At 25.7% G+C, this 14,913-nt stretch overlaps 2 protein-coding genes across 2 annotated transcripts; both read right to left on the bottom strand.

Annotated features, from left to right (window-relative positions):
* Positions 1 to 1,097: 1,097 nt before the first annotated feature.
* LOC114193628 (40S ribosomal protein S26-1-like) lies at positions 1,098 to 3,126 on the bottom strand. Its single transcript, XM_028083503.1, has 5 exons — positions 3,038 to 3,126; positions 2,831 to 2,923; positions 2,649 to 2,733; positions 2,421 to 2,554; positions 1,098 to 1,402 (listed from the first exon to the last, which is right to left on the bottom strand). The coding sequence occupies exons 1-5, from the start codon at positions 3,038 to 3,040 to the stop codon at positions 1,328 to 1,330; spliced, it is 390 nt and encodes a 129-aa protein (XP_027939304.1). The 5' UTR covers positions 3,041 to 3,126; the 3' UTR covers positions 1,098 to 1,327.
* Positions 3,127 to 12,462: 9,336 nt separating this feature from the next.
* LOC114193404 (40S ribosomal protein S26-1-like) lies at positions 12,463 to 14,656 on the bottom strand. The gene is made up of 5 exons (XM_028083182.1): positions 14,485 to 14,656; positions 14,290 to 14,382; positions 14,097 to 14,181; positions 13,870 to 14,003; positions 12,463 to 12,834 (listed from the first exon to the last, which is right to left on the bottom strand). Exons 1-5 carry the CDS (start codon positions 14,485 to 14,487, stop codon positions 12,760 to 12,762), a joined length of 390 nt encoding a protein of 129 aa, XP_027938983.1. The 5' UTR covers positions 14,488 to 14,656; the 3' UTR covers positions 12,463 to 12,759.
* Positions 14,657 to 14,913: the final 257 nt, after the last annotated feature.

Raw genomic sequence — 14,913 nt, 5'->3', positions numbered from 1 at the left:
AACTTAAAAATATTAACTAGTCAATTAAAAATTTAGAAATTATTTTATATGATAAAATATACTTTTCATATTCTCTTATATGTATATGTAAATAAAATTTGAAAATAAAAAAGTTAAAAAATTAAAAACAAAATAGAATGATTAAAATATAAATAAAAAAGTAAAGGTTGTGGGTCAGCCCATTCCGACTAATTTTGTAACGGATCAACGACTGCGTGGGTCTTGGTTAGTTCGTTTTGTGACTCCCGTTATTTAATTATGTGTTTGAAAACGTTGTGTTACAAATTTACAAATGAAAGAATAATTTAATTTTAATTTTAGAAGAAAACAATGAAAAAGCATTTTAAATTGCCTATTGTCGAATAATTTCAATATGCGAGTCAACTAAATCATGGTAAATTTAAAGTATATTCAGTTTTTTTTTTAAATGTTTGCCAAAGTAAATTCAGCTTCCTTAGTATGTATATTGAAATAATTCAAACAAGAGTGAAGGTGCATTGACTCCATCCGCAATAACTTTTCATCAGTTTTTTTGTTAATTGTCAAAGATGTGTAAGTTTACACTTTCATTTTCGGTTATAATCTTTATAATAATATTTAATAAAAAAGTGTATAATACGATTGTAGTATAATAAAATAATAAGTAGAAACAATTCATTTTGATTGCAAAATAAGTTGAAATAACAAAATTCACTTACCTATTAATTAGTCGGGTTACAAACTGAACGAACTCAGTTTTAACTAAATTCATGGTTAGTGATAAGTTAAAATGACTCTTTTTGCCGCTATTAAAGGGCATAGTTAATAAGTAAAATGTTTTAAATATACAAAGACTTTTTATCTTACTAAATAAATAACTGAAAAGAAAATATGTCTTTCGTAAATTGTTATTTTGGATATTATATTTTTAAAATATAGATAAAAGAAACATAAATAAATATATATACATATATATATATATATATATATGCACAATGGAGTAAATTAATGAGGGATAGGAATATTGACGTCTTCCTCCAATTCATTATTCCAAATCCAAATCAGTTTAAATCTTTGAAGCAAATACCTACATCACTCTCAAATTCTTGCTACCATCCTTAAAGCAATATAAAGGCAGATACCATGTTCAAATTACTGAAAGTCATCATATATATCAGGTTTCACTATCATAAAAGCGGCGAAGTTATAACCAGAAATATAATATCCAAAGAGCAAATATTTAAAACAAAATATCCCTCCACAAAACTGATTCTCAAATTAAGCCACAAAGAAATTTTTCTTATAATTTAGTTCAGCAAAAACATCAAGACCTTTTCATAGGTTGCTCTTAGGATCGGATAGGAGCTCCTGCAACGGGAGGACGAGGAGCTTGACCAGGCTGACCAGGCCTTGGTGCATCATCCTGGCAAAGTACAAACAAACTCATCAAAAACAATCCAACAAGAGAATGTTTCACATTAATTCATAATACAAAATAAATATTAATCAGTCATGAACAAAAACCTCAGATCCAAATAGCCAGTTTTATGCAACTAAATCCCTTTGTACATTAAAAAGAGAGATTATATTTTCCTTTTCAAAGTTAAATAACTCGTTGATATGTATGAGCGCATGTATCCATCAATTTATCACCAAAATAGATACAAATATGTATAATGTGTTTTGGATCAGACAGCTCAAATATAAAAGTAAACAAATATAGTCCGATATATAGAGGTTCAAATGACAGATTCTTCAAGTATTGCCAAACTCTCCATCCACAATATCAAGAATAAACCACAAATTTTGGTCCTAAAATATTACCCTCCTATGTAAGCCCTAAAATGATGAGAGTAATTATATAATCCAGAAGTACTGAATATCCAACATTTTAGTCTTAGTTGGATGTATATGAACGAAATGAATACCTAATCTGAAGGCTTATTCAAATTTGAATACTAACTATTATTCCAAATACTTCTAGAAATCCTTGATTAATATTTTCAACTTTAATGAACAGATTATTGGGAGGGTGATAGCTCAAGAATACAATTGACTACTTACTCCAATATTGATATGACCAAACAGGGGATGTGAAGGGTAACATTCAACCCCATCAAGGTAGCACAAAATAAGCAAAATACTTTTTATATTAGAAATAAGCAAGAGAGTATTTTTAACATAAAAAGCATTTTTATAAAATCAACACGATAAACAAAAGAAATGCAATCAAAAGACTGAATCTGTACACAAAACCAAGTTGTATCTTCTCCTAGTGAAAATCTTCATTATTCTAAAAATTCAAGTCATGAAACACCAGACAGTACACAAATTTATCACAACTATCCTTAATTCAGGCGAAAACACAACCAAACAATAACAGATTATATTAAACACAACAGAATGGAAACGGAGAAAACAGAAAAACTATATATAGTTACCCTGCGCCTGATGAATCGCTGTGGAGGCTCACGCTTCCTCCTGTCAGTGCGGGATCGAACCCTAACCACATGAGAGTGGATAGCACACGAAACACAGTACTGCATCTTCACATACAACTTGGGAAGCGTGTATTCTACACGTAATAACAATGAAAAGTAAAATAAATAACAAAAATATGAAATTTTCACAAAAAGGAAACAATAGAAGGTATAGAAGTTTATTATTACGCTCATAGACACAAGCCTCTTGCACATCTCTGACTGCAGCCTGCTCAACAATGTTCCTCACGAGAAACCTCTTGATTGCCTTGTCCTATTTTTATTATTTTTCAGAAAAAGAAAAAAATTTAACCATCGAAACGTATGGGATTGGAACTTGGAATCTTAGTGAGAAAAGAGAAATAAAAAACCTTAGGGCAGCATTTGCCGCAGTTGGAACACCGAATGAATTTGACGTGGCCGCGACCGTGCTTGTTGCGACCTCCATTCCTGCGCTTGAACGTCTGCAGAAAAAAAAAATTGATCGAACAATGAGAAAAGAGAGAAGAAAAAAGAAGGTTTCGATCAAATTGAAGACAAAAATTGAAGAGAATAGGGAGAAAAAACAGATCTCTAACCATGGTGGGGAGTTCCGGCAAGTTCCTCTCTAGGGTTTCTCAGTGCGACTAGAGTGAAAGGTTCAGAATAGTGTGTTTTATATATGCCATTTTCTAATTGGGTTAATTTTTTTATTTTGTAATTTTATATATGCAGCCCACTTCATTTTTTTAATTTTAATAAAAAGACTTTCGCCTTTTTATATTTTAATTTAAAAATATTATATTCAGTAAAACATCATTCAAGTATGAAATTTATGAAATAAAGTTTTAGAACGTAACAAATAGATGTCTGTATTAGAATTTTATGAAAATTATTTATTTTAAATTTCAAAATTTATTTATTTATTTAAGTTTAAAGTCACTATACTATTTAACAAAAAAAAAATGAAATTATTGTTTTATTTAAAAGCATAACAAAGTCGAATGTTTATTTTTAAATTATAGGAGATATGAATATAATTTAAAAGCTTAATTTTTTAAACTTACTATCTGCTTTGAAAGTTTAAAGTAATTTAATTATAATCATTAACCAAAAAAGGCTGGTTTAATATTTAAATATATAGAAATATTTATTGAATTTTATGTGACAAATTATTCATTAAGTTGTAATTTAAAAAATCAATTTAACATTGAATCAATAATACTTTATTATTAGACTGTAATATTTATGCAATAATTCATAATGTTTCTATATTTAATGAAGAAAAAATATGTTATTAACATAAAGATCCTTTGCACTTATTCTTTTGATAGAGGAACAATAATTCTCAAGAATTTGTGAAATCATTTATTAAAAACTTTAGATGGTACATTTTTCTTTATATAAGTTAAGTATTTTTAAATTTATATTCTATCATTGATGGATGTTACTATTTATTGAAAAATTAAATTTTGTTATTAACATTTTTTTATTTATCTCGGCGTGATTATATTAATCGTGATCTGTGTGGTTTTTATTGTTTATTAAACGACTAAAGAAGATTCACCGGTTCCTTTTGCACAAAAAATAAATTTAAATCATGATAATAATTGTGAATATAATTTTCGTCATTTTAATTTTTAAAAGAGTATTTTTTATTTAATTACCAAAACTAGTATTAGGCTTATTGATTTAAAAATAATTAGTAAAATAAAATATCTATTAGAATTTTACTTTGGACCATTTATTAGTTATAGAAGGCTTTCCAACTTGCTTTTTAACAAATTATAGAAATAATTTTATAGAGCTTAATTGTATATATTTTATTGCAATTATATATCTGTGATGAGCACTATTATTTATGAATTTTTTTTCACAAAAGTTTCTATTGTTATGCGACAAATTCTTAGTTTAAATTACAAAAAGAGTGGATTTCTTTAAAATTCAGTGTGTATATAGCAGACGGTTTTTAAATAAAACAATAAAAAGTCATACATAAAAACTATTTCGGGTAAAAAATAAAATAAAATAAACCGTAACGTGTTGTACAGTTTTAAATACCGAATATTTTCTTTAAAAATGACGTCATCCTGAATTTAGAAATAACTACAATATTATCTAAATTGTGTTTAGTAATACTACCTCAACGCAACGCAACCCTATGATAAAATTAAAATGAATAAGGACTTAGAAGTTTATAATTTTAGTTTAGATAACTAAAGTTAAGTTTTATGAAAATTAAAAATTAAGTACTTTTATATTGAAAAAAAAAGTTACAAATTATTTAGTAGATGGCAAGATGAATTCAATCCAATGAGTCATCCTCTCAGTCCATATAAAATGGGATAGGTCGGGTTAAAAATTTCAACTCACAACTTATTTCAGCGTGATTTATCCGACTCGTTATTTTGACGAATCAAAATATGGATCTAATACTAAATTAGATCCATAGTTTGTTGACCTAATACTAAATTTTCTATATTATTTTTTGCAAAACTGAAAAGGTATGATAATATTATAATTTAAATAATTAACATTTAAAAATTAAGTTCCAAATATTATTTATAATAAAATAATTTAACATGTAAAATATAATTTTTATTTTAATTTATTTAACTAAAATTATTAACTAATCAATTAAAAGTTTAGAAAATATTTTATATGATTAAATATAATTTTTATATTCATTTATATGAATATATAAACAAATATTAAAAATAAAAATTTAAAATATAAATAAATAAATAAAAATGACATATCAGTTGAGTCTAATTCATTTTATATAAATCAATGATTAAAATGATCAAATAGACATCTTTGGTCCATTTTTTCACCCTTATTATTTAGTTATATGATTGAAAACGTTGTGTTAAAATTTTACAAATAAGAAAATAATTTAATTTTGTTTTTAGAAAAAAAAAATAACAAGAAAGCATTTTAGATGTAGTATTGTCAAAAAGATTTCAACTTGTGAATCAACTTGATTCATCGTCAATCGAAAAATATTCATTTTTTTAATGTTTGTAAAAATAAATCTAACTTATTTAAGACGTGGATTAAAATAATTTAAACAAGATTGAACATGGAATGATTCCATCAACAATAACTTTTGATCAGTTTCTCTGTCATTTGGAAAATTATGTAAATTTACACTTTAATTTTCGATTATAATCATTATAATAATATTAAATAATAAAAAGTGTGTATTTATATTGTATTATGATAAAATAAGAATAATGATACTTTAATATTTTTGACACGCTTTTAATCATCATTACGATCATCCTTAAATAATTTATTTTGATTTTTTTAGTGATATAATGATCTAAAATAATTGAAATAATAAGTTAAAATAAATAAAAAAATGAATTAAAATATTATTATCCATAAAATATTTAGTAGAAACAATTCATTTTGATTGCAAAATAAATTGAAAAAACAAAATTCACTAACCTATCAATTTGTGAAGTCGGGTTACAAACTAAACGAACTCATACTATATCTCTAAGAAATTCTTAGTGTAGGTAATTTACTGAGATAAACATCGTAACTAATTGACACATGGTGACTGATGTTTGCTGACAGTCGGAGCCTTCTTCTTCAAGGCATTACAGTTGTTCGAGGTATTTGATTTTTTTCTTCTTCTGTTATCTTTCTTCCTCTTCTTCTTTTGCTTTCTTTCTTCTTCTTCAAGTTTATTGCTTCTTCTTTCTTTTCTTCATACCAACGTAAGTGTTTTTTTTTTGGCTGTTTATTTGTTTTGGCTGATTGTTGTTATTGAAGGTTCATAGAAGTTTTGGTTGGTGTAGGTAATTTATTGTTCTATTTCTTTCTTCTTTTTTGGGTCGTGGGTATTTTTTTAATGCTTCTTCTTTGTTCTTCTTCATAGCAGCTTATGTTTTTAATTTTTTTGTTCGTCTTTTTTATTTTTTTGTGATTGTTGTTGTTGAAGGTTGACAGAAGTTGTTGTTGGCATACTTAATTTTTTATTTTATTTGTATTTTTTTTTGTTCTTCTTCTTACTCTGTTAATTTATGTTTGCTTCTTTTTTATTGTAAAGGTCAAAGATATAATTTTTCCAATGTTTTTTGTGTCGAAGAAAAGGTTGATATTTTTGTTTTTAGAAACTGTTGAACATATTTTGTTCTTTTTGATGTTATTGGGTTTTACTGCTTGAAGTAATTAGTGATTGACGTTAGCTGTCAACAGATAACATCTGTTTTGAACCATTTGCTTCGTCAATTTGTTTTATTCTCCTTCTTCATACGAAGTTACATTTTTTTAACTTCATATTTATTGTTCTTCAATCAAAACATAACCTTTGCTTCGTCAAGGTTACTTTTTGTTGTTGTTGTTCTTCTTCTTCTTTTTCTTTCTTTTTATTTGTACTTTGTTAATTTTTTTTACTTGGTGTTTATTGTTCTTCATGAAAGGTTTGGTTTTTTTAGATTGAAGTGCTTTGACATTGAACAAAACAAGACTCAATGATAAGGATCTAAGGCCCTTTGTAAAAGCAGATTAAAAAAGATTCAATTTGTAGTTTTTCTTTTCTTTTCTTTTTATGCTTCAAATGCTTTTCTTTCTTCTTCTTTTTTATGAACTTTTATATTGATTGTTAGTGGTTGGATTTAACATTTTTCAGTTTTGATTTTTTTCAGGTTTGGAGAGATAAGGCTTGAGGATAAGGATTTAAAGTCCTTTGCAAGATTTGGGTTTCTTATGGTCAGGCATTTGTAGTGCTTGAGACTCTTAAACTCTACAACAAACTGTTGGCTCTTGGGATCAAAGTTGTGTTCATCACATAAAGACCACCACTGGGTCTGAAGGATGTGTGACTGTTTCCAACTTGAAGAATGTTGGATTCGACAAATGGGAGAAACTAATTGCGAGGTTAGTTTTGTTTGTTCTAATGAATCTTAAACTAAACATGTTTTTTATATGCTTGTAGTATTTGATGAACACTGTTGTTGATAGAAAGAAAATTTATTTGATGAACATGGTTTGAAGAAGTGGTTTTTGGGTGCAGGAATCCATCCATATATGTCATTGTCTTTATGTTTTTCTTTGTTGTTTCATGCTCCCATGTTGAAAAAATATGCTTGTAAGTGTGCATTTAAGTTTTCCCGCTTCTTCCTCTAATGGCTGATCAAATCTTTAAATGATTCCATATTTAATGCTTGATTAAAATATTGATTGACGTATTAATTGACAGACAATTGATTTTCTTCTTCTTCTCCCAAAAAATATATTTTCATTCTTCTTCTATTTCTTCTTCCTCGATAAAACGACAAATCTACATTATCGGAAGAAAACCCTTCGACCTTAAGGTTAGTGCTCATTAAGTGTTTTTTTTACTTCTTTTGCGATGAATCTACATTGAGTTTTCTTTCTTTTTCTTCGTGGTCTTCTTCTACTTTGGGTTCATGGTAATTTTGTGTTTTTTGGTTTTTGGTCATTCCATAATTTGTCAAATATTGATTTTGTCTTTACCTTCTATCTCTTATATTAGAGCTTGGGTGCATCAGATGGTTATTTGGTTAACCACAATCCTCACGATCCTCAAGGTTATTATTTTTTTCAAAGAACTTATCTTTTTTGTTTCTTCATCTTCAAATATACCTATACATTTTTGCCATTCTTAGTTTTTGGGTTGAGATTATTGCAGGTAATGGATGTTATGTTTAAACACTATGGTTGTTGGATTTGTTGTTGTATTTGTAATGTTACTGTGGAGGGGAGTTCGTTACATAGCTATGTTTTTGTTCTACACTTAAGTGTTTGTTATATTTCGTTGTAAAATATTGAGTTTGTGAATTTCGATTTTTGTTATTGTAAATATTTATGTTCAAAATCTTCTATATCTTTAAAACTTTCATATTATATAAGTTATTGTTATTATTATTATTGTTATTATTTTTATATCAATTTTCTTATTACAAATTAAAAGAAATAAATTCAGTTGAAAAAAACTAAAACCAGTATCTTATATAACTACAAATAAATACAATAAATTTAATACAACAAAGTAAAACAAAGGGTCTATTATTATTGTTTATAATGGAATCGCAATAGAATTTCAAAAAAAAAAAAACAACTTATCATATGTTGCCTACGGGATCATATTGCACTAGATACATTCGATTAACTACAACGATAACAAAAAAACATACAATTCATTTAAATATTGTATATAATTATTCATTTTATTATTATTTATAATAAATGTGCTATTAAATGTAAAGTACATCTCTCTTATTAATTGACCTTTCTATAATAAGTAATATTATAGAAGATAAATGACTATTTAATTTAAATAATAATTAAAAATGTTCTTTTTAAATTCTTTAATTAATTGATATCTCTATAATAAGTAATATTATACATTTTATAATTATACCTAATAATCATTTTAATAACTGTATAATACATTTGTTTTATTAATGGAATTTTTCTATAATAGTTAATCTTATATAAGGTAAATTATTATTTTTATAACTATTAAATCGATCATAATATCACAGAAATATAATTTAAGCATTGAAAGTAAAATAAGTTTATTATAGTTAATCATAGTCACACTTCATAATAAATAACGTCAAATTTGAATAGAAAGATTTATAATTGATTTGACCATACTTTATCATGAGAATAACTATTTATAATTAATTTCAATTAATTTCACAATACTTTATAATTGAACGAAAAAAAAAACTACTTCAATGAAATAACCTACCTATAGTAAACAAATTAACACAAAATATTAGACTACCAGTGAACCAAATTAATAGACATATTGAACCAAGTTAATAGACATATTGAGTATAGTATTAGGAAATTGATTCACAAAATCTAAAAGTGTCTCCACGAAATCAAACTACATAGGTATTAAAAAGACACCTAATAAATATTGTTTGCCGCCAAAATCAAACCATTCTTATTGATTCTAAAAATGTAGTAATGATTTGACCACTGTAAAATAAATTTACTTCATTAAGCGTATTTAAGCTGTGTGAAATATGAATTATATTAATAATTAATTAGAATAATTAATAGTTAAGTGTTGTCAAACATTAAAAATTAATTATCAATTATACAATACAAAATAACTAACAATAATATATCATTTCATGTTAATTATACGAAATATATTTTTCCTAATATAAATTGATTATTTTAAATTAAAACAAATTTATATTTAAATATAAAAATAACTAACAAAAATATATTATTTCATGTTAATTATAGAAAATATATTTTTCCTAATATAAACTGATTATTTTCAATTAACACATATATATTTAAATATAACAAATAACTAACAAGTACTATAACAAAAACATACACTACCAGAAAAACTCATATTTTCTAACAATTTTGTTTTGAAAATCTTTCCGTAAGAAATACTTACAAATTTTGTTTTGAAAAAAAAATTACAAGAAATTTCTACCAATTTTTTTGCAAAATATTTTGTATAAAACACTTTTTGCAATAAATTTTGTAGGAAATACTTGTAAATTTTATAATTTTGTAAGAAATTATTACCCATGAAGGAATTACCTGTCAATTAAAATTCTTAGAAAAAATGGTAGAAAAAAGTATTTTCTTGCAAAATTTTTAAAAAATTTGTAAGAAATATTTCATGTAATATGATAATTTTTAGTAATAATATTATAATGTCATATTTAAATATTAGTTACTTAATCACATTATTGTTACTAATTATATTGAATAATTTAGCTAATATAAATTTATTATTATCAATAACCAAAATGATTATTTAAATAATATATTTATCCTTCTACATAATATAACGAAATCAATAAGTACACAAATTAAATTATTATTCTCATAACTTAATAATAGATTTCTTAGCTTTATTGAATTTCATATATATTGAATACATTTACAATATATCAATCATAATATTACAAAAATAATTTACGCATTTAAAATAACAATATTTACTATTTTGTTATTATTATTTTGAATCAAATGTGTATTGAATATGTTTTTTACATTTTACTTACAATGCCAATTTTAATATTATTTTACAATGTTATTTGTATAATAAGCATTTTACTGTATGAATAAGCTATCTTTCCAAGATTTTGCCAAAATTTGTGGTTCAAGGAAGTATTATATGGTAACAAGTAAAATTAGGATATACACGGTTAACATATCCATAGTGTTATATGGTAATAAGTTATCTTACACTTTTATTTCGAATTGGATTGATTGCAAAAATATGGGTCCATTCCACTACTACTTTTATGATTTTGTTGTTGTTCATATTGCTAAAATGATAAAGCTTTATTTCTATTTTAAATTTGTATCAATTTAACATTTCCGAAGTAATAATTAATTTATTTTAAAATGGGATTGGAAATATTTAAAGGATTAAAAAATTTATTTGTTGACTTATTTAAATATTTAAAATTTCTTTAATGATGTCCAAAAAATTATTTGTAGAATTATATTTTGTCAATATTTTTAATTATATTTACATTATCTTCCTTAGTTTGCAATATACTCATCATTACATTATTATATTATAATTTTATTTCATTTTAATATTTCTCTTCAATTATTAATGTTGTTTTATTATTATTATTTGTTATTATAAATATAATGAATTGTTCTATTTTATTTTAATTTATTTCTTTATTTATTAATACTATTATTTTTAGTACTCAGTGGAGGTTGAATTTGTATTTATTGAAGATTGGAAAGATTTATTATATTTTATTTTCGTATGGGATCATATTATATAATATGTCTACATTTTACTTTAGCAGCTTACGGTGCATACACATCTTATTTTAATATAATTCTATTTAAAACCTTTATTATCAATTTCACATTGTATTTATTTTATACAGGACCAATATCATGCCTAAATTTTATTTTAACAACAACACGTGCATATGCATTTCATTCTAATGTAATATACATTTGTTTTTATCTACATTTTTTTTTATTTAAAGATGTTAACATCAAATTCATGTTATATTTTTTTTTGTATGGGACCATATTACATACTATGACAACATTTGACTTTAGTAGTGATCCGTGCATACGTATTTCATTTTAATATAAAATTCAAGTATTTATATGTACATGTGTTTCTATTTTAGAATTTTATTATCAATTTCACCATGTATTTATTTTATAGAGGACCATATTATACATTATGCCTAAATTTTACTTTAACAACTCATGCATATGCATTTTATGTTATATTTGTTTTCTACAGGACCATATTACATTTTAATTTATCAACGACCCGTGCATATGTATTTCATTTTATTATAATATACATGTGTTTATATCTACATGTGTTTCTATTTAAGAATGTTAACACAATTTCATGTATACATCTAATGTAATATACATTTGTCTCTACATGTATTTCTATTTAAAAATTTTAACATCAATTTCACATTACATTGTATATAGTACCATATTACATAATATATCTACATTTTACTTTAACGACATATTATTATTACAAATTGTTATAGTTAAATAAATTAATAATATATATAATAATAAAATTAATCATTATACAATTAAATCAATAACAATAATAATTATTCAAATCACTAATTTTTATATACTAACAATAAAATCTGTTTTAAATATTAAAAAATATAAAACAAAAAAAAAAAAGACCATGCACAGGTCTGCTGGTAATTTTTCCGATAATAAATGACATAATTAATCAGTAAAATGCTTTGACACACTTACAAAAAAACGAAAAAAGAAAATGTCTTTTGTAAATTGTTATTTTGAATATTAAATTTTTGAAATATAAATAAAAATTATATATATATAAGCGAAATTAATATTAAAGAAGTGTACATCATTTTGGATTAAATGTTTTTCTTATAATTAATCGAAGATGAATCATGTAGTTGATATTAAATTATAATGAAAGTTGCATTGGGTTTTTTAACAATTATTTTATATCACGGAAGGTTAAAGAGATATACACAATTTAGTAAATTAATGAGGGATAGGAATATTGACGTCTTCCTCAAATTCATTATTCCAAATCCATATCAGTTTAAATCCTTTAAAGCAAATACCTACATCACTCTCAAATTCTTCCTACCATCCTTAAAGCAATATAAAAACAGATATCAGGTTCCACTATCATAAAAGCGGCGAAGTTATAACCAGAAAAATAATATCCAACGACTAAAGTAAATAATTAGAACAAAATATCCCTCCACAAAACTGATTTTCAAATTAAGTCACAGCAATTTTTCTTATAATTTAATTCAGCAAAAACATCAAGACTTTTTTTCTTAGGTTGCTCTTAGGTTCGGACAGGAGCTCCTGCAACGGGAGGACGAGGTGCTTGACCAGGCTGACCAGGCCTTGGTGCATCATCCTGGCAAAGTACAAAGACAATCATCAAGAACAATCCAACAAGATCATGTCTCACATTAATTCATAATACAAAATAAATATTAGTCAGTCATGAACAACAATCTCACATCCAAATAGAAAGTTTTATGCAACTAAATCCCTTTGTACATTCAAAGGAGAGAATAGATTTTCCTTTTAAAAGTTAACTAAACTAGTAGATATGTATGTGCGCATGTATCCATCAATTTCACACCAAAATAGAGATAAAAGTAGATACAAATATGTATAATGAGTTTTCGACCAGACAGCTCAACTATAAAAGTAAACAAAATATAGTCTGATATAATGAGGTTCAAATGACAGATGCTTTAAGTATTGCCAAACTCTCCAACCACAATATCAAGAATAAACCACAAATTTTGGTCCTACAATATTACCCTCCTAAGTAAGCCCTAAAATGATGAGATTAATTATACAATCCAGAAGTACTGAATATCCAACACTTTAGTCTTAAATGGATGTATATCGACGAAATGAATACATAATCTTAAGGCTTATTCAAATTTGAATACTAACTATTATTTCAAATACTTCTAGAAATCATTGATTAATACTTTCAACTTTAATGAACAGGTTATTAGGAGGGTGATAGCTCAAGAATACAATTGACTACTTACTCCAATATTGATATGACCAAACGGGGGATGTGAAAGGTAACATTCAACCCCATCAAGGTAGCACAAAATAAGCAAAATACTTTTTATATTAGAAATAAGAAATAAGGAAGAGAGTATTTTTAACATAAAAACATTTTTATAAAATCAACACGATGAACAAAGGGAATTCAATCAAAAGACTCAATCTGTACGCAAAACCAAGTTGTATCTGCTGCTAATGAAAAACTTCATTTTTCTAAAAATTCAAGTCATGAAACACCAGACACAAGTTTATCCAAACTATCCTTAATTCAGGCGAAAACACAACAACATTAAAACAAAATATATTGAACAGAGCAGAATGGAAACGGGAAAAACAGAAAAAATAATTATATATTTACCCTGCGCCTGATGAATCGCTGTGGAGGCTCACGCTTTCTCCTGTCAGTGCGGGATCGAACCCGAACAACATGAGAGTGGATAGCACACGAAACACAGTACTGCATCTTCACATACAGTTTGGGAAGCGTGTATTCTACACGTAATAACAATGGAAAGTAAAATAAATAACAAAAACATGAAATTTTCACAACAATGAAACAATAGAAGCTAAGAGTTTTATTATTACGCTCATAGACACAAGCCTCCTGCACATCTCTGACTGCAGCTTGCTCAACAATGTTCCTCACGAGAAACCTCTTGATTGCCTTATCCTAATTTTATTATTTTTTTATTTTCCAGAAAAAAAAAATAATCATCGTCATCGAAACGAATGGAATTGGAAATTGGAAAGCAGAAAGTCAGGAGAGTGAAATAAAAACCTTAGGGCAGCATTTGCCGCAGTTGGAGCAACGAATGAATTTGACGTGGCCGCGACCGTGCTTGTTGCGTCCTCCGTTCCTACGCTTGAACGTCTGCAGAGAAAAAAGATCGATCGAAGAATGAGAAAAGAGAAAAGGGAAAAGAAGGGTTTCGATCAAATTGCAGAAGGTAGGGAGAAAGAACGGATCTCTAACCATGGTGGATGTTTCTGCAAATTCCTCTAGGGTTTCTGTGGGGTGCTGCTGCTGCGGCTATAGGGAAAGCTCAGACCAGCGTATTTTATATGGGACTCTATTTCTAATTAGGTTACTCTTCGCACTTGTTACTCTTGGCAAAATAAAATTTCATTTCTTGATCTTCTAATTTTATATAACAGGTAAACCACCTTATTTCTTCTATTTTTAAGAAAACAATTAACACTTTCGCCTTTTTATATTTTAATTTCAAGATATTATATCGAGTAAAACTTCTTTAAAACATGGAATTTTTATGAAGTAAAATTTTAAAATATAACAAATAAATGTCTATATTTATTGTTTTACGAAAATTATTTATTTTAAATTTTTAAATGTATTTATTTAGTTAAGTTTAAAGTCAGTATACTATTTAAAATAAATGAGAAA

The sequence above is a fragment of the Vigna unguiculata genome, chromosome 8 (genome assembly GCF_004118075.2).
Source record: "Vigna unguiculata cultivar IT97K-499-35 chromosome 8, ASM411807v1, whole genome shotgun sequence".
NCBI classification, from domain to species: Eukaryota; Viridiplantae; Streptophyta; class Magnoliopsida; order Fabales; family Fabaceae; genus Vigna; species Vigna unguiculata.
Note: the sequence above shows the minus strand (reverse complement) of the source record. Positions and strands in the feature narration are given on the sequence as shown.